This window comes from Rattus norvegicus, chromosome 5, assembly GCF_036323735.1.
Source record: "Rattus norvegicus strain BN/NHsdMcwi chromosome 5, GRCr8, whole genome shotgun sequence".
Taxonomy (NCBI): Eukaryota; Metazoa; Chordata; class Mammalia; order Rodentia; family Muridae; genus Rattus; species Rattus norvegicus.
Window position 1 is genome coordinate 89019755 of NC_086023.1, and position 26576 is coordinate 89046330.

Sequence of the window (26576 nt, forward strand, 5' to 3'; positions counted from 1 at the left end):
CCTATATTCAACAAAACTTGAAAATCTTCAGGAAATGGACAATTTCCTAGACAGATACCAGGTATCGAAGTTAAATCAGGAACAGATAAACCAGTTAAACAACCCCATAACTCCTAAGGAAATAGAAGCAGTCATTAAAGGTCTCCCAACTAAAAAGAGCCCAGGTCCAGACGGGTTTAGTGCAGAATTCTATCAAACCTTCATAGAAGACCTCATACCAATATTATCCAAACTATTCCACAAAATTGAAACAGATGGAGCCCTACCGAATTCCTTCTACGAAGCCACAATTACTCTTATACCTAAACCACACAAAGACACAACAAAGAAAGAGAACTTCAGACCAATTTCCCTTATGAATATCGACGCAAAAATACTCAATAAAATTCTGGCAAACCGAATTCAAGAGCACATCAAAACAATCATCCACCATGATCAAGTAGGCTTCAACCCAGGCATGCAGGGATGGTTTAATATACGGAAAACCATCAACGTGATCCATTATATAAACAAACTGAAAGAACAGAACCACATGATCATTTCATTAGATGCTGAGAAAGCATTTGACAAAATTCAACACCCCTTCATGATAAAAGTCCTGGAAAGAATAGGAATTCAAGGCCCATACCTAAACATAGTAAAAGCCATATACAGCAAACCAGTTGCTAACATTAAACTAAATGGAGAGAAACTTGAAGCAATCCCACTAAAATCAGGGACTAGACAAGGCTGCCCACTCTCTCCCTACTTATTCAATATAGTTCTTGAAGTTCTAGCCAGAGCAATCAGACAACAAAAGGAGATCAAGGGGATACAGATCGGAAAAGAAGAGGTCAAAGTATCACTATTTGCAGATGACGTGATAGTATATTTAAGTGATCCCAAAAGTTCCACCAGAGAACTACTAAAGCTGATAAACAACTTCAGCAAAGTGGCTGGGAATAAAATTAACTCAAATAAATCAGTTGCCTTCCTCTATACAAAAGAGAAACAAGCTGAGAAAGAAATTAGGGAAACGACACCCTTCATAATAGTCTCAAATAATATAAAGTACCTCGGTGTGACTTTAACCAAGCAAGTAAAAGATCTGTACAATAAGAACTTCAAGACACTGAGGAAAGAAATTGAAGAAGACCTCAGAAGATGGAAAGATCTCCCATGCTCATGGATTGGCAGGATTAATATAGTAAAAATGGCCATTTTACCAAAAGCAATCTACAGATTCAATGCAATCCCCATCAAAATACCAATCCAATTCTTCAAAGAGTTAGACAGAACAATTTGCAAATTCATCTGGAATAACAAAAAACCCAGGATAGCTAAAGCTGTCCTCAACAATAAGAGGACTTCAGGGGGAATCACTATCCCTGAACTCAAGCAGTATTACAGAGCAATATTGATAAAAACTGCATGGTATTGGTACAGAGACAGACAGATAGACCAATGGAATAGAATTGAAGACCCAGAAATGAACCCACACACCTATGGTCACTTGATTTTTGACAAAGGAGCCAAAACCATCCAATGGAAAAAAGATAGCATTTTCAGCAAATGGTGCTGGTTCAACTGGAGGTCAACATGTAGAAGAATGCAGATCGATCCATCCTTATCACCCTGTACAAAGCTTAAGTCCAAGTGGATCAAGGACCTCCACATCAAACCAGACACACTCAAACTAATAGAAGAAAAACTAGGGAAGCATCTGGAACACATGGGCACTGGAAAAAATTTCCTGAACAAAACACCAATGGCTTATGCTCTAAGATCAAGAATCGACAAATGGGATTTCATAAAACTGCAAAGCTTCTGCAAGGCAAAGGACACTGTGGTTAGGACAAAACGGCAACCAACAGATTGGGAAAAGATCTTTACCAATCCTACAACAGATAGAGGCCTTATATCCAAAATATACAAAGAACTCAAGAAGTTAGACCACAGGGAAACAAATAACCCTATTAAAAAATGGGGTTCAGAGCTAAACAAAGAATTCACAGCTGAGGAATGCCGAATGGCTGAGAAACACCTAAAGAAATGTTCAACATCTTTAGTCATAAGGGAAATGCAAATCAAAACAACCCTGAGATTTCACCTCACACCAGTGAGAATGGCTAAGATCAAAAACTCAGGTGACAGCAGATGCTGGCGAGGATGTGGAGAAAGAGGAACACTCCTCCATTGTTGGTGGGATTGCAGACTGGTAAAACCATTCTGGAAATCAGTCTGGAGGTTCCTCAGAAAATTGGACATTGAACTGCCTGAGGATCCAGCTATACCTCTCTTGGGCATATACCCAAAAGATGCCTCAACATATAAAAGAGACACGTGCTCCACTATGTTCATCGCAGCCTTATTTATAATAGCCAGAAACTGGAAAGAACCCAGATGCCCTTCAACAGAGGAATGGATACAGAAAATGTGGTACATCTACACAATGGAATATTACTCAGCTATCAAAAACAACGAGTTTATGAAATTCGTAGGCAAATGGTTGGAACTGGAAAATATCATCCTGAGTGAGCTAACCCAATCACAGAAAGACATACATGGTATGCACTCATTGATAAGTGGCTATTAGCCCAAATGCTTGAATTACCCTAGATCCCTAGAACAAACGAAACTCAAGACGGATGATCAAAATGTGAATGCTTCACTCCTTCTTTAAATGAGAAAAAAGAATACCCTTGGCAGGGAAGGGAGAAGCAAAGAATAAAACAGAGACTGAAGGAACACCCATTCAGAGCCTGCCGCACATGTGGCCCATACATATACAGCCACCCAATTAGACAAGATGGATGAAGCAAAGAAGTGTAGACTGACAGGAGCCGGATGTAGATTGCTCCTGAGAGACACAGCCAGAATACAGCAAATACAGAGGCGAATGCCAGCAGCAAACCACTGAACTGAGAATAGGTCCCCCGTTGAAGGAATCAGAGAAAGAACTGGAAGAGCTTGAAGGGGCTCAAGACCCCAAAAGTACAACAATGTCAAGCAACCAGAGCTTCCAGGGACTAAGCCACTACCTAAAGACTATACATGGACTGACCCTGGACTCTGACCCCATAGGTAGCAATGAATATCCTAGTAAGAGCACCAGTGGAAGGGGAAGCCCTGGGTCCTGCTAAGACTGAACCCGCAGTGAACTAGACTATGGGGGGGAGGGCGGCAATGGGGGGAGGGTTGGGAGGGGAACACCCATAAGGAAGGGGAGGGGGGGGGATATTTGCCTGGAAACCGGGAAAGGGAATAACACTTGAAATGTATATAAGAAATACTCAAGTTAATAAAAAAAATTTGATTAATTATTTTTAAGGATAGAAAAATATAATGATAATTTTTTAAATGTTCTTAACTATATATCGAATTAAGAAATCCAAGCATTTGATCTCAAATGTATAAAATAAAGTCAAGAAGGGAGAATTTAGGGAGATTCAATGAAAAAAAATGCTTTAATCTAATTTAAGACTCTTGCCAGGACAAATACTTGGGATTTTTGGTCATGGTCTACATGGGATTTCTGACATTGATTTTTGCCTGGCATGACAAAATAGAGACTGGAAATAGGCATATATAGTAAGATTACATAGAAGTATAGATAGTTGAGGAGGTTGATCTTTAAAAATTAGATCAAAAAGTAGGGGATAGGGAGCCTAATCTATTTCCAACAATAAAAACTTAGGTCTTGATAATTATTTAAAAAGAAGGGGACCTATTACTAATATGTACCCATACAGATACTAATTTCTATAGAAGCGAGGATTAAGCTTATATAGATGTATAAACAACTTTGGCCTTGATCTCATATAGAACAAGAGAGGGGACAGTGAAGACACACTGTCTCAACAAATAATATTTGTTTAGATTCTTTAATTGCTTTAATTGTTTTAATTATCAAAATACGAATGGTTATGAGTTTGGTTGTTACATTAAAATTTCTCTGAGAGAGAGCTCAAGCTATGATTTCTAGTTACTGGACCAAGGATATACTATTTAGGGAGAGAGGCTCTATATTTGTGTTAACAGGAAAGGAAAAAGACTTTGGACCCCTTCCAGAATCATATGGAGTAGACCCCCCAACCCCTAAGACCTTGACAACCAAAAAGAAAAATTTGAGACAATCAAACAAGACAGGTAACTCGATTTGCTGATTCATCACCATGGGAACAGCCCAATACTGGCTTAGACATAAAAATGTATCTAGCCAAAACTTCAGCTAAAATTAGACAATAAATCTTGTTGGTTATAGAATACTTAAGATTCTTTGTGCCCTCCTTCATATGACATGAATGAAGATTTATTACAACTGGTTATTGATCAAATTAACTGATAAAAGGATAGTTGTATTTCAGCTGCTTAAAAAAAGGGAACAAAATTCATCCTTATTTGTACACCTTACATAATCCATAAAAATAGCTTAATGTTACTAAAATTTTGGTTATGAGATTCATATATTACAGAATGTACAGCTTTGACAAAATTCAACCTTAGAGATGCTAAACTGGCCTGCTGTTCTAACCTCCTGATTCCTGATGCTGTCCAGAGACTTCTAGAACAGCTTCAGGAATTACTACTAATTCCAGATGATCTATAGTCCAACCTTTCAGACAGATCCAGTCAAAACTTCAGTCAAGCCTTAAGCCTTCTAAGCATACAGAGACTAGATAATAGATGCTAAAGCTAGCTTTAAGTCTAATCAATTTTTCTAACTTTCCTATCCTCCCAGCCCTTTAAAGAATTTCTTGTCGCCCCTAGTCAGCAGGAAGAAGCCATGGAGAGTAATCATCCTGATCACTTGGATTTGGGTGTCTTGGTATGGTTATTTTACAAATTATAGATAGATTGTCATTTGAAGAGATAATTTGGAAATAGTTGTAATTTTTGAACAAGGGGGAAATAGATGGGATGGATTACTAAATTTATTCTTGAACAAAACATTATGTAGCCATAATCTTACATTAATAGAAATCATTATAATTGATACAAAATTAAAGTTATAACTTCTTACATTGGTATAGAATCTATATATTGATATAGAATTAAGGTTTTTATTGATAGAATTCTATATATTGATGCAAAATTGAAATTAATACTGTTACTCTTAGATAGACATTGTGCCTATGAAAGTCATTTAAGAATACAAGGCTTTAACCCAATCCTTCTAACAGCTGCTATTACAAACTGTTTAGAATGAATAAATAACCAAATTTAAAGGGTCAGATAGTAAACTCAAGGTTATGCTAGATTCTGGTTTAATTATAATAATGTGTTTTCAATTTACTCAAATAGAAATGGCTAAGAGAAGTTAAGGTTTAACAGTTCCGAGATACTTTATGTAGATAGTCTTCAAAAACATCTAAAATGAACAAATATGACATTTAATGTTATTACATTATTAAGAATCACTTGACAATGTGACATGTCTGCTTCCCGATTTTTCTCCAAAGAAGAAATTGAGCATCAAAACCTCCATATAGAGTTGCTCCAATAATGACAAGGTACTCAGTAGACAAAAATTGTCCTATTCATCTACAGACAAAATACTGTCCAAAGAGAACAGATGTGGGATAGTTGAGTGCTAAGCTCTGTCAAGACAGGGTAAGCCAGTCCTTTAAATTCCTGCCTAATTGCAAGGTCTGCCAGATGGTTCTGAGTCAAAACACTAAAGACATATGCTCCAGTTGTTGGAGAATGTCGAGGTAGTCAGCTGTCTCTACCATTTAAGTTTTGGAAGTTATATTTTTGTTTCCCTTATATTCAGGTAATATTCAATTGATTCCTGGATTTCTGATAGGGTTGAAGACTAGTTATAGTCTCATTATCAAACTCAAGTTATTTAGCATTGAGAGAGATGATACAGAATTAAAAAGATAGTTTTCAGATGGTGATACAGGCTAAAATCAAAACCTAATTCAGGTACAGAATTATAAGCTTTTTAGTTTGGCTAGGTGATCAAGTACTTTGTATAATTTTTGAATATAATAGACTAGATGCTAATTGTATATCATACTTTATAATTTACACAATTGTTATGGTTATGCTCAATTTATGTTTAAGACAATCCTTTTTTTTTATACAGAAAGGGTGAGATGTTGGGGATTGGTTCTAGTGCTTTGAATTAATTGTTCCCCCAGATCGAAAATCTGTGTCTATATGTTAAAGGTCCTTGTCCCCAGTTAATTTTTGATTTTTCAATAAAGAGACAACAGTAAAACCACTTTGGAAATCAATTTGGTGGTTCCTCAGGAAACTGGAAATAGTTATACCTGAAGATCCAGCTATACACTTCTGGGCATATACCCAAAAGATACTGCAACATATAACAAGGACATGTTCTACTATGTTTATAGCAGTCTCATTTATAATAGCCAGAAGCTGGAAACAACCAAGATGTACCTCAACAGAAGAATGGATACAGAAAATGTAGTACATCTACACAATGGAGTACTATTCAACTATTAAAAGCAATGACTTCATGAAATTCACCAATGGATGCATCTATAAAATATCATCCTGCATGAGGTAACTCAGTCACAAAAGAACACACATGGTATGTACTCACTGATAAGTGGATATTAGGCAAAAGCTCAGAATACCCATGTTATAGCTTACAAACTCTGTGGAGCATAAGGAGGAGGAAGACCAAAGTGTGGATGCTTCCATCCTACATAGAAGGGGGAACAAAATAATCACAAGAGATAGAGGAAAGGAGGGACCTGGAAGGTAAAGAGGAGGGGAAGAGAAAAAAGGGGGAGCAGGATCAGGTATTAGAAGGGACAGAAGTACAGAGGGTCAGGAAATTGAATAGAAATATGTACCAGTGGGGGTGGGGTGGGGAACTGGGGGTAGCCACTAGAAAGTCCCAGACACCAGGGAAGTAAGAGGCTCCCAGGACCCAACGGGGATGACATTTGTCTAAATTTCCAACAAAGGAAAGCTACAACCTATAGAGACCACCTCCAGTATATAGATGTGGACCATAGATGAGGGAGGGGGCCACCCACCTATCTCAAAAATTTTAACCCAGAAATACTCCTGTCCAAAAAAAAAAAAAAAAGAGACAGGGGCAAAAAATGGAACAGAGACTGAAGGAAAGGTCATCCAGAGACTGCCCCGCCTAAGGATCCATCCCATTTGCAGACACCAAACCTAGACACTGTTGCTGATGCCAAGAAGCACTTGTTGACAGAAGCCTGGTATGACTGTTCCCTGAGAGAGGTCTACTATCACCTAACCAATATAGCCGCAAGTTAGAGCCAACCATAGGGCCGAGCCAGGTGATCCCAATGGAAGAGGAAGAAGGACTGAAGGAGGTAAAGAAGATTGCAACCCCGTAGGACGAACAATATCAACGAACTGGACAACCCAGAGTTCCCAGGAACTGAATCACACCAACCACAGAGTACACATGGGGAAACCCATGGCTCCACCTGCATATATAGCAGAGCATAGCCTTATCTGACATCAATGGGAGAGGAGGCACCTGTAGAGGCTTGATACCACAGCATAGGGAGATGCATGGGCGGTGAGCCATGAGTGGATGGCTGGGTGGGGTGAGCACCCTCATAGAGGCAAAGAGGAGGGGGGAGGGGGTGATGTGGGGGGTTGTGGAATGGGTAACTGGGAAGGAGGGTATCATTTGAAATGCAAATGAATAAAATGACTAATAAAATAAATAAATAGCCAGCAGCCAATGGGTAGAGAAGTAGACTAAAACAAGACTTTTACATTTGTGTGGGCTAAGGAATGGGAGAGACAAAAGAAAATAATCAGGATTCGGAGGGAGGCAGATCAGACTTAGAGCTACAAAACAAAACAACCCTAAAATCCAAAGTGTAGATGAAAAGAAATGCGACCCCCAGAAGGGCTGCCCAGAAGCATCTTGAGCAGCAAAGATTAGGGTTCTGCCCAGGAGCCAGGGCAACAAAGATAAAATATAGAATTAGAGGACATTAAGCCAGGAGGAATACTGGAGGGAAATATGTGCTAGCCTCAGGGAGGATTGGAACTGCTCAGCCTTTGAGCTAGTAAAGATATATTTAAGATTAACTAGTGTATGTATCTTTCATTCACAAATCCGAATAGCTCTTGGGCAGGTGCACACATGCGACCTGTCAGGAACACAAAGCAGTTTAGCTAATTCACAACCACAGCGGTCTCTGAAAGTATCAAATTGAATTGGCTTAGTACTTTCTACTCCTATAGGCACATGCAAGCCTAATCGGATTGCTCATGTTCCAGTTCAGTTTCTGGCTGTGATCTGCTACTACATGGATACATCTCTAAGTATCCCAGTCCTTACTTTTCAAGGCTCCATTTAAATGTAAGGTGTTCCATACATACTTTTCTGTATTTCCCAGTAAGAAATATAAATCTCTCCAAAGGTCTCCCAGTCCATTTTTACATACCTAATTACTCTCTTCCCCTGAGATGGTTGTCCCTTTTTCTACTCACCCAACATGTACTATCAGCATAAATTATATACTGAGGCTAGAGATTTAAGTGATTTAAAATATAGACATCATCTCTATTATAGTGCAGTATATAGTGTATAGAAAAGGCATATAAGAACAAAGCTTTCAAGCACATTATTTTTCACAGGGATTTTCTTTCCACAGAGATTTTATTCATTTTAAATTCATCATATGAAAGAGAACCCAGGGAATCACTCAACTAAAAGCAGTATATTAAGCAAAGCCCCATGTTTAAAAAAATATTACTCAAGATGAGCCAAGAACTTGAGCAGCCAAAGTTCTGCTTTATAAATATTAAAAAGATCTTAAATGTCATTAACAGCACACCAATATGTATGCTCTAGAATTCTTTTATTGCAGATGTAAATTTAGATATTAATATTCAATCTTTATATTCCTGACACGAAATGATAATCCTAACTTATTGTAAATATTTGAGATTGCATACTTATAAAGGGATAAATAAAAATGTATGCCATGTGATGGTATCATCTTCTTTAGGAGAAATAAGAGACAGAGGTCTAGTCCCAGGGATAATGGTACAACGTTCTTCATGTCCTGCAAGCTCATACCCATAAGTTTTGTGCTACTTTTGACCCTTTGTGTGTTTTCCTTTCTATAACACTGAATGCTCCTTTAGAACCCATACCTTACATTTTTATAATCCTTGTCTATAGCAAGGAAAAACATGTACTGGTGATTAATTACTATTTGGAAAAATGAAAGATTTTTAAGTAGCTTCCTATGAAATGAGAAACATACCATTTCTCGTTTATTACTAGGTATATCAACTGACTTCCCAGATGCTGTCAAATACTCCCAACTCCTGGAGTATCACATGTTCTTACTTGATAGAATAGGTATAAGTAAGTTAATTGGGTATTGCAAGCACCTCTCTGGCTTTAGAGACTATATAATAAAATATACCACAGATTGCCTTTTTCCCGTTTTTAGATCATTCCCTTTTAGCAGAAGCCAGCTACCATGTTGCAAGCATATTAAGTAGCTTACTGACGAAGTCCATATGATGACCAATAGAATCTTTTTGCCCTTAGCAAGCCATATGAGTTAGCCATATTGAAATCAGATTCTACAGTCCCAATTAAACCTTCAAACTACTGACAACAATCCTAACATCTTGACTCATGAGAATTAATTCCAAACCAACATAAACAATAACAGAAAATTAAACTGAATGCCTCTGAAATTAAGCAAGTAAACAAAAAAATCATTTGTGTTAAAAAGAGATGAAACAAGTGAAAAATTGTGCTATTGGAATATTTATAAATTATTTTTTAAAACCTTTTCATTTAAGTATTTTATAATATTTAGAGATCAAGCCCAGAATCTTCTATTTACTAGGCAATAGCTTTCACATGGAGCTATATACTCATTTCTTACAAATCAGATATCTGAAAACTGATTTGTATATATTACTCTATAAACACAATGGTAAAAGATAGATATGAACAAAAGAATACCAAAAGGTGTTTTCTTAAAAGAAATACAATACTGGTCAATAAACATATAACCAGACATCAGAGACAGACAAATTAAAACCTCAGTGTAATGAATGCCATTTCACATCCGTAAGGATGGCTGTAGTTATAAAGGAGATAGCTGATAAGTGTTTCTGAGTCTGTTGACAATTTAAAATCCTCACTTATACTTCTTAAAAACAATAATATTGGGAGACAGGGAAACATCTTGACCCAGATGATTGGATGGTCTCTTCTGGCCTCCACAGGCACTGCACTCACATGCACTTGATATTCCATAGATAAACATGTATATGCATAACTAAAAACAAAAGAATAAATCTTAAACATGTAGGGTGGAGGGAGGCTGAAGATACATGATGTTCATCTCTGCCTTTAAAACACAACATGCTGTGCCATACAAACTCATACACAATATACATACACCACCCCCACAAAATGGTAACATAAAATTGTGTTCTTATTTTGGAAAACCATCTCATATTTCCTCATAGAGTCAAACAGAATTGATATATGACATAGCAAATTCTACTCCTAGTGACAAGCCCCAGAGAAATGAAAACCCTTGTACACAGAAACACTGGTAAATGCAGATTAGAAGCAGAGTGCTTGGCTAGCACACACAAATAAGTTCCCAAGTTCACTCTTCAACAGTGGGGAAAACATACAACAGCCACTGACTTGAGGGTATATTGGCAACATTTATATATACAAAACATGAACAGAAATGTTTATGACTGCATTATTTACAGCAGACAACTTTTAAATATCCACCAAGTCAGGAAAAATAAATAAAATATGGCTTCTATACAATTTACAACAAGAAGTATGCATTACGGATACCTGTTTCAATATGCATGAACATTGAAAATATGCTACAGGAAAGAATCCAGATACATGCACAGTGTTGATAAGACGTCTAAATTTTCATTTCATATATGATTAAATTTGGTTGTAAATTCATAGAAATTAAACTGTTGTGATATTTAATAACTCACTTTCACTTATGTCCTCTAGAACCTAATACATCAATACAGTTTATTTCAGAGAAGAAAGTGAAGATCTAGAAAAAGACCTTACCTATGGTGCAATTGCCTGTAGAAGTCACTGCTGAACACGGGCAGCGAAGGCATTCTCTTGCAGCATCAGGACTCTGATAAAATCCTTCTTTGCATTCTTCACAGTGTTCACCTTTAGTATTTTCCTGGCAGTTTAAACAAGCACCTAAAAGAATCAAATTAATTGTTTAAATGTTAAGGAATGTTCAGAAATCCTGCCTGCATCAGGAAAACCACAGGTTATACAGAAAAATTAGCAGGAGTACCATTTAGTTTTATTCTATGTTATTTCTTGAAAGAAAGGAAGAAATAAAGAAAGGAAGGAAAGGAAGGAAAAGAAAAGAAAAGAGAAGGATTGAGGGATGGAGACAGCTGAGCTGGTAAAAGCCTTGCTGTTCTCACAGACAGTCTGGGATTCCCAGCACTGTGTGCCACCTCACAATGGCCACTCCTGTCCGGGGGATTCCACACCCTCTTCGGACCTCTTTGGGCACTAGGCACACATGCACGCATGGAGGCAAAACAGTCATACACATAAACAAATAAAATAAATACACCTATTTTTTTAAAAAATTTATTACTTATGTGTATGTGCCTATGTGTGTTTCTGTGCACTGCCCTTGGAGACCAGCAGGGGTAATCAGAACTCTATGATGCTTGTGAGCTGCCCATGCATTCAGACAAGTCATACACATAAAGTGTAAACATATACAAAAAATATATAATACATTAAACCAAAAAAATACATAGTAAAAACTTTAAGTATGGACAGAGACAGTTAAGGAATAATATGGATTACTGTCTCCATGAATAGGAGAAAGAAAATATATCTGAGAAAACAAGCACTCTATTTTTTTGAAATTTTCCATTTCAAATATCTGTTGTAATGGTTATTCTTATTTTTCAGTTTAAATACATCTGGAATGAACTAAAACTCAAGTGGCTGGTATACTTGTGAGAGATTTTCTTAATTAAATGATTTGAAGTGGGAATATTCACCTTTAATATGGACTATGTATTCTGGTAGCAACATATATAAAGAATATGGAGGACAGAACCTTTTTTTTCTTTGCTTGCAGGTCCACATTTTCACTGCTATTAGAAACTACTTCTTCAAGATTTTGGTGTATATTGAAGACCAGTTGACATATCCACCCTTGTGGACTACAACTGCTGCATGCTTGGACTTTGCCTCTGTTGACAGCCATTGTTGGACTAACAGGACCACAGTCAGTAAAATAATAATAAAATCATAAATATATATATATTCATATGTATTCATTCATTTATACATATATTCATTCTATCAGTTCCTCTAGAAAACCCTGACTAATATAGTAATTATACATATATGGATAAGTATGAAGCAAAATGGTGGCAAAATATTTAGAGGTGGATACATGAATATTCATTAGTTTTTGTCAAGTGATATAAGCTAGAGTCATTTTTTTTATTATGGCAAATATTACATTTATTCAAAGATTACATGTGTCTAAATAGTAGAAAGTACAGGAAGTCTTTGTGGGGCAAAAGTTTTAATAACTGAAGGGAAAAAAAGTGCTGTGAAAATAATCTCATGGGGTTACCCATCAGAAACAAATTCGTTGCTAGTGCAGCTTCCATAATTAATTAATTGTAGTAAGTTATGGTTGGGAAGCTAGAGTCATTTGAGAAGAGAGAAACCTCACTTGAAAAAATGCCTCTATTGGCTGTGTGGTGGTTTGCATTTGTATTGAAAATAGACTCCATAGGCCCCTGTGCTTGAATACTTGGCCTCCAGTTGGTGAAACAACTTGAGAAGGAGTAGGAGGCCTGGCTTTATTGGAGGACTATATCACTTGGGATGGGCCTTCAGGTTTTAAAAGACTCCAACTGTTCTCTGTGTGCCCTCTCTGCCTGCTGCTTGAGGGCTGGACTGAGTGAGATATGAGCTCTCAGATGCTGCTTCAGACAACATGCTTGCTGTTTCCTGCTATTTTGCCCCAAATCATGATGGACTCCAACTCCCTAAAACCATAAGGCTAATTAAACGTTTTCTTCTATAAATTGCCTAGCTTATGGTGTTTTTATAAAAGAACTAAAAAGTAACCAATAAAAGACTTTAGACAAGTTTATATGACATTTTCGTTATTAATGATTGGTGTGGGAGGTAACAACTCTAGGAAGTGATCTTGAATTGCATAAGAAAGCAGGCTGACTTTTCTGAAGGGAAATGGAGGAGTGGATGGGGATGGAGAAAGTAGGGGGGGATAGTGGTGAAGAGCGGGGAGGGGAAACTGTGGTTGAAATGTATGAGAGAATAAATTAATAAAAACAGAAAAACAAAAACAACAAACAACAAGCAAAAAAGAAAGCAAGCTGAGTAAGCTACAAGGAATGAACCAGTAAGCAGTGTTCCTCCCTGGCCTCTGCTTCAGTTCCTGCCCCTAAGTTCTGCCTTGAGTTCCTGCTCTGACTTCCTTCAGTGATAGAGTGTGACCTAAGATGTGAAAGATGAACTAAACCATGTCTTCTCCAAGTTGCTTCCCATCAGGGTGTTCAGCACAGCAATAGAAAGCAAATTAGGACAATGCAAAGTGAAAAATTTAGAAGTGACTAGTAAAAAAAACAGGAAGAAGGCAGAGCTGTGTGTTTTGGGACAACATTCCTTGGGACCCTATGACAAAGGATTCTTGAGAGAGGCATAGCAGCATCACATCTACGTACAGACTGAGACAATGCAGTATAAATCAGACTTACAATTACTGCTACTGCTACGGTGTAATTTAAGTACACAAAAAAGCAGGAATGTGTTTAACTTTTACAAGCTAAAAACAGCTGATACTAACGGAGACTTTCTGGATACATTTCTTTTACTCATGTAATATTTTCAAAATCGAGTGTGGCAGAATTGATTGGACTATAAAATGATATGACAACTGTAACAAGATGTGAAAGCCAAAACAATGAAAATATTAATAATGTGTGCTCTCAATTCCTAAAGGATTACAGGAATTTCATGACTTACTAGGAAAGATATTTTTATGTTATTTGGATACTTTGATTTTTGACTGAATTTTCATGTAGATATCATCTTTTAAAAACATATAAAATATATTTAGTTATAAATGATGCTTTATAGTTCAAGCTAGTCTCGAAGTTACTGTTTTGTTGAACCTGGCTTGGAATACTTGGTACTCTTTTTTTTTTTTTTTGAGTTGTTTGATTTATATGAACAGTTATTATTTTTTTTATTATTAACTTGAGTATTTCTTATATACATTTCTCTTGCCTCCATCTCCGTCTTCTGGCATTACAGGCAGGGGCTATCAAGCCTGGCTAAAAATCATGAAACTTTTTACACATATGACAGTGTTGAAGGTATTTTTCATGTATATGAGTATGTACTCATACAGGGACAAAAACACATTGACACTGCTTTCTTTCTAAATCTTCTTATATTCTGGTAACTCTATAGCTATAAATTTTATAACAACAAAAAATTTTTGCTTTTAAAAAAGTTTGCTTAAAATATCACAGACAACTGTGGATTTGGATTTAAAACAAAGTATTTTAATTTTAGCTTTTATTATTTTTGTTTCAAGCCATAGAAGCATATCCTAATTCTACTCCAACAATAACAGTAGGCTACTGTAGGGTTTTAGCAGGGGAATGTCATAATTAAGTATTATAATTTTAAAAATTCTTACATGGAGACTGGACTGTGATAGGATAGAAACCCAGGGAAGTGGCAATAGACAGAGGCAGAAAGATCAGTTAAGAGAAGGTCAACCAGTTCAGACAGGTGATAATGGCTTGGGGAAGGACGCACTATCAGTGGTTGTTGCAAAGGAAGGAGAGACAGGTATTAGTGGAAAATAAGAGTTTTGGGTGTTAGGATTTTAATGTTAATGAAAAGCATTCAAATGAAGCAGCCTGTTGAATGAGCATGGAGATCAAGGGAGGAATGCAAAACTGAGAATAAACAAGCATATCGGTGACATTTCAACTAAGTCTAAGGTCTGGGTGAGATCACCCAAAGGGAAAGTACTAGTGGAGGGGACAAATGTGCCAAGCTCTGAGTTCCGAGGCACCAGTATAGAGCTGACCTAGGGAGATGGAGCACAACGGACAGAAAAGGAAATGTAGCCATAGAGGAAGAAGGCCAGGGAGAGCAGCATCCTGAAGCAAAGCAGCTACTAAGCAGTCCAGGGAGTCAGTGAATCAGGCTGCTCAAGTCTCACTCTCATGCGATATGACCAAGACACAAAAGTGCCTTGAGTTCTTAAAAATAAGCCTGCCAGACAAAGTTGGCAGTTAAAAAATAACTGACTCTCTTACACTTTCATTTAAGAAAAATGTGCTCAATAAAGAAAAGTTGGAAAACAAGTGAAAGGACAAGAAAAATGCCCAGACAATGCATTAACATTTGGGATACCTTCCTTGGAGTTTTAACTTATTTATAGAGATTTGGGTTTTGTCATTGAAGCAGTCTAATTATATGGTACTTTTTGTTTTAAAGCCCAAATATTCACATATGCCATTCATGAAAACACTGTAATGAAATCTAATAGCTATCACTTCCAGACTGCTTATGATGATCAAGGTATTGTAGAGAAGCACAAATGTATTTAATTTTACAGCAAAACTACTAGGTGATTATTGTTAACCCAAGTTTATGGAGACAGAAACACATTAAATAACTTGCCCAAGATACAGTAAAATTTTGATTTTCTGGGTTTTCAATCATATATTATCTATATATCAGTATTAATTGAATATTTTTATAAATTATGGTGTCTAAGTGTTGCTTTTTATCATCATAACTATCATTCTGGTGAGCATTTTTTTAAATCAACATAAGCTTTTTATGAATTTAGAATTATTTTCTCTGCAGGTTCCTGAAAATAGAATTTCTGGGTTAAATATTTTTAAAGAGCCTTTTCATATCTACTGTCAAATTTGTCCCTGTGATATTTTCTCCAATATATTTTACTTCAAAAGAGAACTTTGAAACTCTAAATCAATCTAAAACAGAAATTCAAGACATACTGGGAAGAATAACTATGCAAACATACAAAGTGGCCACCAGAGGGCGATAGTGTCACAGCACTCTTGAAAACTCAACTGTGATAAAAATTGTATATAAATTGGCTGTTTTCAGTAAAGTGCTCACTCCTTCACATTGGATTCCAGACTTATTATATTTTTAATATGGTAAACTATAAATGTCTTTTAGAAGTCAGAATTACTTAATGGATTTATTTTACTTTATCTCCAGTGCACATGAGGGTCAGTGTGATAGCTGCCACCTGCTATGAATAAAAAAGTCATACAAATGGCTTTCTGGTTCTTTAAACCACCCAGAGAATAACTGATGATATGATCCAGTAAAACATTCTTCTTATTAGCCAATGATGAACCTCACCATTGTTTTTCATATTTTACCATTAGTTTGTTCATTAATCCAACAAAGATTAAATATGTGCCAATAAGTGTGATAGAGCTTGTGTAAACAACAGGATGACGCTGATTCTGTTCATGCCCTGATAGAACTTACCATGTAGGGCATGTGTACATGAGAGTAATGCCCACAAGTAAACATTTCAACCAATTGGGACACGTGCTCTGAAAACTTGCAAGTGCCTGTGACAGTGTGTAGCGAGAGAGCTTTCCATTTACTGAGTGGCAACAGGAAATGCTAATGAAATCACCTTTTGTAGAGGACCTGGATGAAGTCTATGACTTAATAAGGCAAAGGGGTCTAAGGTGTGGATGGAGGCGAGTTGGAAAGGCCATTCTTGTCAGGGGGAAGAATATGCGTAGTCATTTTGGGACAATACAAGAGTAAAGGAAAAGAACATTAGGTAAGTAGCTACAGACAGAGGACACAACGTCTTCAAGACAGCTTTCTCTACATATGGTTCAGTAGAGTGTCGAGGACTAAGTGTAAAGAATAAGCTCCTAGTGTGATTCTTCTGGGGATCCACTCAGCTTAGATTTATTCTGATGTTCTGTTCTCATAAAAAGTCATGCACTTCTCAAAATCATATGTCCTGATTTTTTTCCATGTTGATATTAAAAGACTTTCCAGGAAGGTCCTCTAATCTTACTTACATTTAGGGAATTTGAAGATCAGAAATTTAATTTTGACAATTTGACTGAGTTTGCTTAGATGTGGTTTTCTCTGTTATTAGACGGCTTGGCGTTTGCTGAGCTTTTTGATCTGTAGGTTGAATTTTTTTTAATCATTTAGAAAATTCTTGGCCATAAATTCTTGAGCTCCCTTAAACATTAGACTCTGGCTGTACCCTATTCATCTCTCCTGCCTTTTTTCTACTACCTTGTTATAAAAATGCTTCAGTTTTGACAGCTTTTATTGTATTTTATTTGGTTTTTATCTTGCCTTCACTGGGTAAAGCCTATTCCTAGCTCTTGCAAATAAGTTATTATCTTTAAATACCATAATTTGTATTATCTTCAAATATCACAATTTTAGGTTGCTTCTATTTTAAAAAATATTTATCTATGTATTCTTTTTTAATGCATGAGTGTTCTGTCTGCATGTATACCTGCATGCAGGAAGAGGATATTAGATCCCTTTATATATAGTCATGAGCCACCATATAGTTGCTGGGATTTGATCTCAGAACTTCTGGTAGAACAGCCAGTGTTCTTAACAACTGAACCATCTCATCAGCCCTTAGATTGCTTTTTTCAAATCTGTGTGTATGTGTTTGCAGCTTTATATTCATATAAGTACATATGTATGTGTGTAAGTCAGAGGATAATCTCAAGTGCCATCCTCAAGAATGCTGTCCAGTTCCTTTGAGAGGAGAGGCTCTCAATGACCTGGAGTTTATCAATTAGGGTATACTGGATGGTCAGCTAGTCCCAGGAATCCTCCTGTCTCCGTTTCCTGAGCACTCAGATTCTAACTGCATGCACTGGGGCTGGAGAGATAAATGGCTCTGTACACTAGCTGCTCTTCTAGAGGACCCACATTCACCTCCTCGCACCCACAGTGGCTCACAACTGTCTGTAACTCCAGTTACAGGGGATCAGATGCCCTTTTAGACACTGGTACACAGACATACATGAGATGCAGTACCCATATGTATAAAACTATGCCCAGCAATTTAACACGGGTTTACAACCCAGGTTCCTATGCTTGCATAGTAAGCATTTTACTAACTGAGCTGTCTCCCTAGCCCCCATCCCATGTGAGTGTGTATGTGCAGTGTAGAGCTATTCTCTAGTGAAATTTTATCTTTTTACTGATTTTGTCTTATTCCTAATAAGACAATTCTATAATTCCTCAATATAGTAGTTTTAGTTATTTTGAAGTTTCCATCTGAATTCTAGTAACAGTATTACTTGTAGTTCTGATTCCATTGTTTATATTTTTTAAGAGCCACATTTTTCCATTTTTGTAGTCTTTTTTGTATTGTATACCATACCTGATATATAAAAGAATCAGCCAGGTGTAGTGCTACACATCTTTAGTTCCAGCAGTGACATTTAGAACTCTGTGAGTTTGAGACCAGACTAGTCTACAGTTAGTTCCAGAAGTCCAGGACTATTACACAGAGAAACCCTGCCTTGAAAAACTAAACTAAACTAAACTAAACTAAACTAAACTAAGCTAGAACTGAAGAGGGTTCTTATTTCCTCTAATAGGCAAATACACGAAAATGATGGCCTCAATTCAATCAGGCATGACGGTGGGTTACAGACAGACTCAGTTTTCTTATCTGCCAACTCAACAGTAGTTCTTCACAATTTCTTGGCATGACCTTTTGGATTAAGAATTTGGCAGACCTTTGTCTTGACATTGGGGGTTCGACCATTCAGACCCATTCCATGCATCTTCAGAGTTTGGCAATGTATTAAGAAAGAGCTGGCTGCATGTTATAACAAGCCCTCTTCTCTTTAAAAGGATTTTGTCTCCTCAGCATAAAATATTTTCTGGCCCAGACATCTTAGTTCAGAGTTGGGAAAACTGTCCTTGTGTTTTGGGCTCCTCTAGTTTCCACCTATTATGCATGCTCCAGATGGCTGTCAAAAGCTCTCCTTCAAGAGTGCTTTCCCTTCCTTTGGCCAACCCTTACCCCTTAACCTGTGCTCAGAATCAGCAAATTTCTACTGGAAAGAAATCATGTGGTGTATTGATGCAGTCTAACTTAACTGGAGACATCTTGAGCCACAACTTTTATTCCTATGCCTAAGCAATCCTACACCCTTTCCTTATATAGCTTTCCTGCACATTGCAGATTAAAAGAAAAAGAATGGCATGATAATGGGACTTTAGGACTAGACCTTCTCCACTAGCACCAGGAACATGCTGGACATCTTTGATGTTAGCCTGAGATAAATTAGCTACATTCTGGGTTTAATGAAAGTCACCATTGATCTTAAAACCACACAATTCTCTATTTGCTGATTCAAGTTGTGAGGACTGGCCAATGTAGTTTCCACCCTTGACTCTAGTTGTGTAAGTAACCCCACAGTAAACTTCACTCTGCAGTCTTGGATTTGCCTCAGTCTTCCTAAGTCATATGGAGTCTCAGTTCTTTCACACAGGAATTCTCAAGGAAGCATAGCTTGCTTAGATGAGCTCTAATGTATTTTGCAAAGTCTAACACTTCACTTGTGTTGTTCTCCAATCTTCAATCTGTAGGATTTTTGAAATTCATTAAATATTTTAAGTTGTTGTAAAAGTTTGACTTGCTATATGCTTTACTATATCTACATAAAAGTTCAAGGCCTTAGAAACTATATGAAAATAATCAATACATTAAGACTTCAAGATTGAAGGAATAAAGAATAATTTCATGATGCTATTAAGAAAACTACATACCTGTGAGAACATCACAACTATCAGACCGGTTGTTGCACTGGCAGGGCAAGCAGCCTGTCTTACCAAAGCCATAATGTCCGTCTTGGCATTGGTCACACATGGAGCCGGTGACACCCAGTTTGCATTGGCAATTCCCAGAACTGCAAATAAAAGCAAAGACAGTGAATAAAAGTAAGTGATATTGAAAACTGTAGTTTGGGGCTCCATAGATTATCTTAACACAGCCAAGAATTTCTACTAGATTCTACTTCCAAGAAGCATAGAAGAGGGCCTGAGAGATGACTTAATGGTTAAGAACATTGGTTGTTCTTAAAGAGGACTCATGTTCAGTTCCCAGCACCCACATGGCAACTCACAACTGTCTATAACTCCTATTCTTGGGGATATGATACCCTCAAAAAGATGCATGCAGTCAAACCACCAATGTTCCTAAATCAATAATAATACATTATAAAAAGCATAAAAGGGATTAATATTGTTTTAGGGTTTTTGTTTGATTGGTTTTGTTTTCTGGCGTCCTAGTCTCACTTTGCATAGCACAGTCTGCTGTGGAACTTACAATGCAACTTAGGCTGTCCTCAAATTCATAATCCCCTTGCCCCAGCCACTTAAACTAGAGAAATTTATGGACATATTTCAGCTAATAGTATTGATAGCCATTTATGATAATTCTATCCTCTGTGCTTGGGAAGTTGAAAATACATGACAAAGGACCCACGGAGAATAGAAGTTTCTAGTGTAAAGCCTTTCTTTACTGAACACTGGAATTTAGAATATGTATCACTGCTGTATCTTATTCCAGATTATACCATCACTCTGCAGATATCTGTTCCAATTTTGAAAAAAGAATTAGACTTTACCTAGCTCCTGTCTCACACATATGAAGAATAAAATCTTGATAGATGAATCATTTCCCACCAATTTCTAAACTAGAGACTCGATATGATTCTCTATTTTAAGTCTACAATGTATTTAAATCATAGTTCTGATAAGTAAGGTGGAGTGTACATTAAGTAAGTATGACTAGAATGGTGATGCCTAGTGAAATTTTTAAGATTTCTTTTTATTTATGTGTTTGCATGCCTAAGAACATGTTTGTGGATACTGACAGAAGCCAGAAGAGGGTACTGGATACCCTGGAGCTAAAGTTCCAGGCAATTTTGAGTTGCCAGACAAGGTAGTCCTCTGCAAGAGCAACAAGCACTCTTAAATAGCAAACAACCTTTCTAGCTCCTACATTAATTTCTATAAAAGTTGAAGGCTGCTAACTACCCAAAAGTAAAAATAAATAAAGACTTAAAAATTTATTCAGTATACTATCAATTTCTATTTATATTCTTTTCTTAAATGGCCATTTTAATAATAATAACAACTCCTCAATTATTAAAATATAAAACTTTTGTGTTATTTTCTTTTAAAATTGTCTAATTTTTTGTTTTGTTTTGTTTTAAGATAGGGTTTCTATGTCAGTGATTCTCAAGCTCTGGGTCACAACCACTTTGTGGGTTAAACAACCCTTTCAGGGGACCACATATCAGATATTTATATTATGATTCATAATAGTAACAAAATTACAGTTCGGAACATCAATGAAGATCATTTTATGAGTGGGGTCAACACAACACGAGGAACTGTATTTAGAGGCCACAGCATTAGGTGGTTGAGAACCACTGCTCTGTGTAATCCTGTCGTTCACTGTGTAGATCAGGCTGGTCTGAGACTCACAGAGATACGCCTACCTCTGTCTCCCAAATTCTTGGACTAAAGGAATGTGCTGCCATATCAAACCCAGTTTTTTTGCTTAAATTAGGGACTCCCATTAAATGAATCAAAAAGAACTCACAGGGCAAGAACATACGTTACTGTGACCTATATAAAACTTTCTTCCATCATATACAGTAGAACATTCATTACTGTGACCCATGTAAGACAGCCTCCCACCATACACAGGCAGATCAGGATTAACAGTGAACTGAAGGGACAAAAGGAAGATGTCCTGTGGTTGTCATCTATATAAGCACCCAGCAGGGAAGACCCATATCAGTATATGGGTTTCTTTTTGAGTTCTGAGAATTTAAACCAAAGGCAAACAGGCAAACACTCTACCATTGAACTACATCACATTCCTTCCCTAAAGAACCCTTTCATAGCAGCATAGCATTATGCAAATGCACAATCTCTTACTTAATTTCCCAGATGGAATTTAGGTTGCTTTAAACATCTTACTATTACAAGTGTTGGGAAACACAGTTGGGTCTTATTGTACTCCTATGGCAAAAAGTAGGAAGGGGGTTGAACAAAGACTTCAGTGGCTCATGGGGAAATGAAGACATTAGGAAGACCATAGCTAGTTGGGGCAGAAATATACAAAGTAATGGGTTAGACAGTTGGCTCAGTGATTAACAGCATGTTTTGTTCTTGTAGTGGACCCAGTTTCAATTCTCAGAACTTGCACTGTGGCTCGCATTGTGGGGTAATGGGCTGTGAAAGGTACCCTAATTCCTAGTCGAGATAGGTCCCCAGGGATCCTAAAAGGGATGGCAGGTGCATTCCCACTCTCCCAGATCAAGGCCTCACTAGCTGCAGCCCCCTACAGACCCCTGTAGAGAGTTTGAGACAGACCAGTCATGTAGAGCCCCAAGCCCCTTTTCCATAGGTGAGGATGTGACGTGCCCACAGGTTACATGGGCTCAAGACAGATCAGTCATAGAGGACAGCGCTCCAAATCCCTCCTCCACAGGTGAGAATGTGACCACAGGTCATGTAGGCTCAAGACAGATGTAGAAGCAGGACCCTGAATATGTACATGAGGTCTTCCCAAGCTCTCAGGCCAAAGCAATAGGAAGTACCTGCTGTCAGACACTGACCCATCCAAAAAACTGTATTTAAGAGTCATGTTCAGGATTAAAGGTGTGCAGGAATTATTCCATCCTTTGAGAACTTCTGTCTTAAGACCCGTAATACTGACACATGGGAAAGAGACATGCTCTCTCAAAATTTCAGCCAAAAGCCTTCCTGCACCCCTTGTCACTGGCTAGTCAATCTCCTGAAGGCTCAGCCTGGCTGAACAACTGAAGAGGCAGTGGCAGAAAGGAGAAGGACCAGCAGTTGAGGTGGTAAACGCAGTCTCACCCCCTACCCATGCCTGAGTTCTGTCTTTCCTTGCCTGAACCCACCTAGCTGGGTGAGAGATCACTGTGGAAAGTCCCAGGTGCCAGAGCTCCACATCTCATCCCATAATTCCAATTGTAGGGGATCCAATATATTCTAGGTATGTGTGAATAAAACCACAGCCTGTTATACTCTATTCAATAAAACAGAAGTCATCAAAATGACCATAACCCATGGCACAAAGCACAGCATTTCCAAATGGCTGAATCGGGCATAACTTTCACAACATTTAATACATTCACAAAGGTACCTCTGGATCATTTTCAATTCATTCTCTCTACTCCATGTTCTTATAATCATTCATTTATGTCCAATATGTCATTTATGTGTGTCAAATTTTCCTCAAGTAACTCTTGGTAGAGTTATTTCTTCTATACACTTTCCTAGAATAGTCCTTGTTCCTCTTTACCTCTAAAATTTTTTCCTGCTTTCAAGGCATCTTCCAATGAAATGTTTCTCTAGCTGGTCCACAGAGATCTTGTGGTTTCCCACATTTACATTTTAATTCCAAATGCAATTTTTGTTTTGTTTTGAGATAGACTTCTCTATATAGCCCTCGCTGTCCTGAAACCCACTTTGTACACACGCTGACCTTCAAACTCCGAGATCTACCTGCACTATTCAATCCCAAGTGTAATTTATTCTGTAACCTTTCAACATGTAAAGCTTCCCATCTCCCATTAGATTATAAAAGTCCTTAAACACAGCCCATCATGTGGTTTCCTATTGTCAAGACCTAACATAAGTGTTAGACAAGACTGTGTTTTGGAACAGACTGTTTTAATGTACACCTCGCTAAGTGGGTTCTTATTTCAGGGATAGGTAATCAATGGCAACTCCAAAAATGTAAAGAAAGTAAATGCTTGGTTTGTTGTCTGTACTTAATATCAACACCCTCATGATTTTTCAATAAATATACAGACTAAATTTTGGCATTAGGCACAGGGAAGAGTAAAAGATTAAAAACACCAATTGCCAGGGTATTCAGGGAAAAAAAACCCTAATTTTCTCTTTGCACACTCTTGACCTCAATAGGGATTCTTTCTTTGTTTTGCTTTTACATAGACAGGCATTCAGTATGTCATCTAGTCTAGGCCGGCTCTTAACTCTCTTTCAGCCTTCTGACTGCTGTAAGTATACCACTATACTCAAAGGAAAATGCTTTTCTTTACATGTTTTAAAATATTTCTTTACATGTCTCTTCTAGAGCTCACAAGTTTAGACTTTATGGAATCCTGGCAGCAGTCACACTAGATAGGAGATGATTAAACTTAAAGCCGCATTTAAAAAATAATTTTCTTAGAGATTTAGTTGTTAATACTGACTCCCTAAAGAAACCTATTCAGTTCAGGAGGCCATGCTAAAACTATTAATAATTAATAATAACTCTTAACATATCACTTAATGCAATTTCCTGTCACTCCCCACTTTCTCTTACTATAATAAAAATAGAAGTTCTAAATTAGAAGATTATTGAGACTCTGAACTGAATTTTGCAGAAGTAATAGGACTTTTAACCATGAATAATCTATTTGCAGTTTGAAAATCTACTCTACTTGTAGTGTACAAATCCAAGCTTTTCGTTGTTGTTGTTTTGATTTTTGTTTTTTGAAACCTGAGATGTGCTTATCAGTTTACTATACCACTACTATAAACAATAAGTTTTATGTTCTACCCATAAGCAAATATTTTTAAGTTAAAGTTTGCTTCTGTGATGGTTAATGTTGACTGTCAACTTGATAGGATCTGGAATCATCTAGAAGGCAAAACCTGAGGCACTCCAGAGATGATCTGGAATAGGTTATTTGAGGTGAAGAGATCTGTCCTAAAAGTGGCTTGTATTCTGGAATGCAGAAAAAGGAGACAGGCAGCCATGCATGGACATTCATTTTCCTCTGCTTCTTGGCTGGCAATGCAATAAGACCAGAGGTCTGATATCAGAACATCTCCACCATTATGGGTGGTACCTTGGAACTATAAACCAAAATAAATCCTTTTGGCCATAAGCGGCTTTTGCCTGGGTATTTTATCATAACAATAGGAAAAGTAGCTAAGAAAACTTTTCTCTTCTTTCCTCTTGGTTATCTGAAGAATTGTCAAAAAGGAGTATAAAAGTAGAAAAATAAATCCATTCAGTTTTACATGGAAATTTATTACAGCTTTACTCAAATAAATCTAATCTAGAAAAGAAAGTCAGTATTGGGTTAATATTAAATACTACCTCTGCAATATTGTATGTTAAATAAAAATATTGTATTGAACTGCATTTTTATTCAAAGCTACCTAGTCCATTCACCCATGTAATTTCCTGGCAAATAAGAAAAAAAAGGACTTAAAATGGAGATATCCTAAAAGCAGGAGCACTATAACAATACTACTACTACTACTACTACTACTACTACTACTACTAATAATAATAATAATAATGATAATGATAATAATAAACAATAAACCACTGTGTTGAAGACCAATGTTAAAAATAATATCCTCATTAATCCTCTGGATCTCTCTTCTAGTGGAAGTTACAATCTTTCATTTGCTACTGGGAAGGCAGAGTTATTGTTTACAATCAATGAGTTAGGTTTATCTCTCATATCTCACTACTCCTAAGGTTCTGATAATTGATTGTTTTATACCTGATCTAGAATAAATAACATCTCTTTTTCACGGTCAGTAAAAATCAAGTATTCTGAAACAGAAGCTGAACAATGTGATAATTGGAAAACTGTCATAGGGTAACAAAGTACAAGGTTCTCGGAGGATATACCATCAAGTATTTAGATATTCAAGTTAGATTAGAATTTAAATTTTGTACTGTCCATAGAGTGGATGAGCTCTGGTATTTTAAAAGGTTCAGTAGACATTTACCAAGCATGCCTCTTAAGTAACTTTGCAAAACAGAAAAGATACACTGATATCTAGTTTTACCCAAGAATACCCTAAAGCCACTACATGATTTGGCAAAGAAGATGGACATTCATCATGTCTGAAACAAAGGACATATGAGAAAACTATAAAGAAAATCACTCTTCCTGCAGATTTCTAACTGCACTTATTAGCCACGTTTCAAACATTTCCGTCGTCCATGAAAACATGCTTGCTCTTCACTCCTCTAAGTCATTACTTAGTATTCGAATGGATCAGGAACAACTTCTGAGGGTCTACCTAGACTGCCATGGGACGCTGAGTCACAAACACCCTGTAGCTATGATATAGCCATGTTTCCTGAGTTGTTGTTGCTGGCTATGTTTTCCCTTTAGAATTCTGTGGGGAACTCAAAACACTGATGTCAGCTGGCATCCTTTCCCCTGGAGAGTATATCCCTTAGTAGCTTATTTTAAAACCAACCAGAGTAATTTCAGGAATCCTAATGAAGCCAGTGATTGGATCTAGATACCACAATTCACTTTTCCTGGGTAGATTTTTTTTTAATAACAGGAAAGTAAGTGCTTTCTTTTCACTTAAAACAAAACCAAAAAAAAAAAAAAAAAAAAAAAAAACCCCAAAAATCCCAATGGAGTAGAGTGGGAAGTTTGCTTGT

General features: G+C 37.0%; 1 protein-coding gene across 1 annotated transcript in view; it reads right to left on the bottom strand.

The window, feature by feature from the left end:
* The window catches only part of Megf9 (multiple EGF-like-domains 9), a 112053-nt gene that overhangs the window by 11076 nt on the left and 74401 nt on the right, over nt 1–26576 (bottom strand). Inside the window, exons 3-4 of the mRNA NM_001107940.1 lie at nt 19865–20004; nt 11048–11191 (exon numbers count right to left, since the gene is read on the bottom strand). Coding sequence (NP_001101410.1) covers nt 11048–11191; nt 19865–20004 — 284 coding nt within the window. The remainder of the gene's footprint in view (nt 1–11047; nt 11192–19864; nt 20005–26576) is intronic.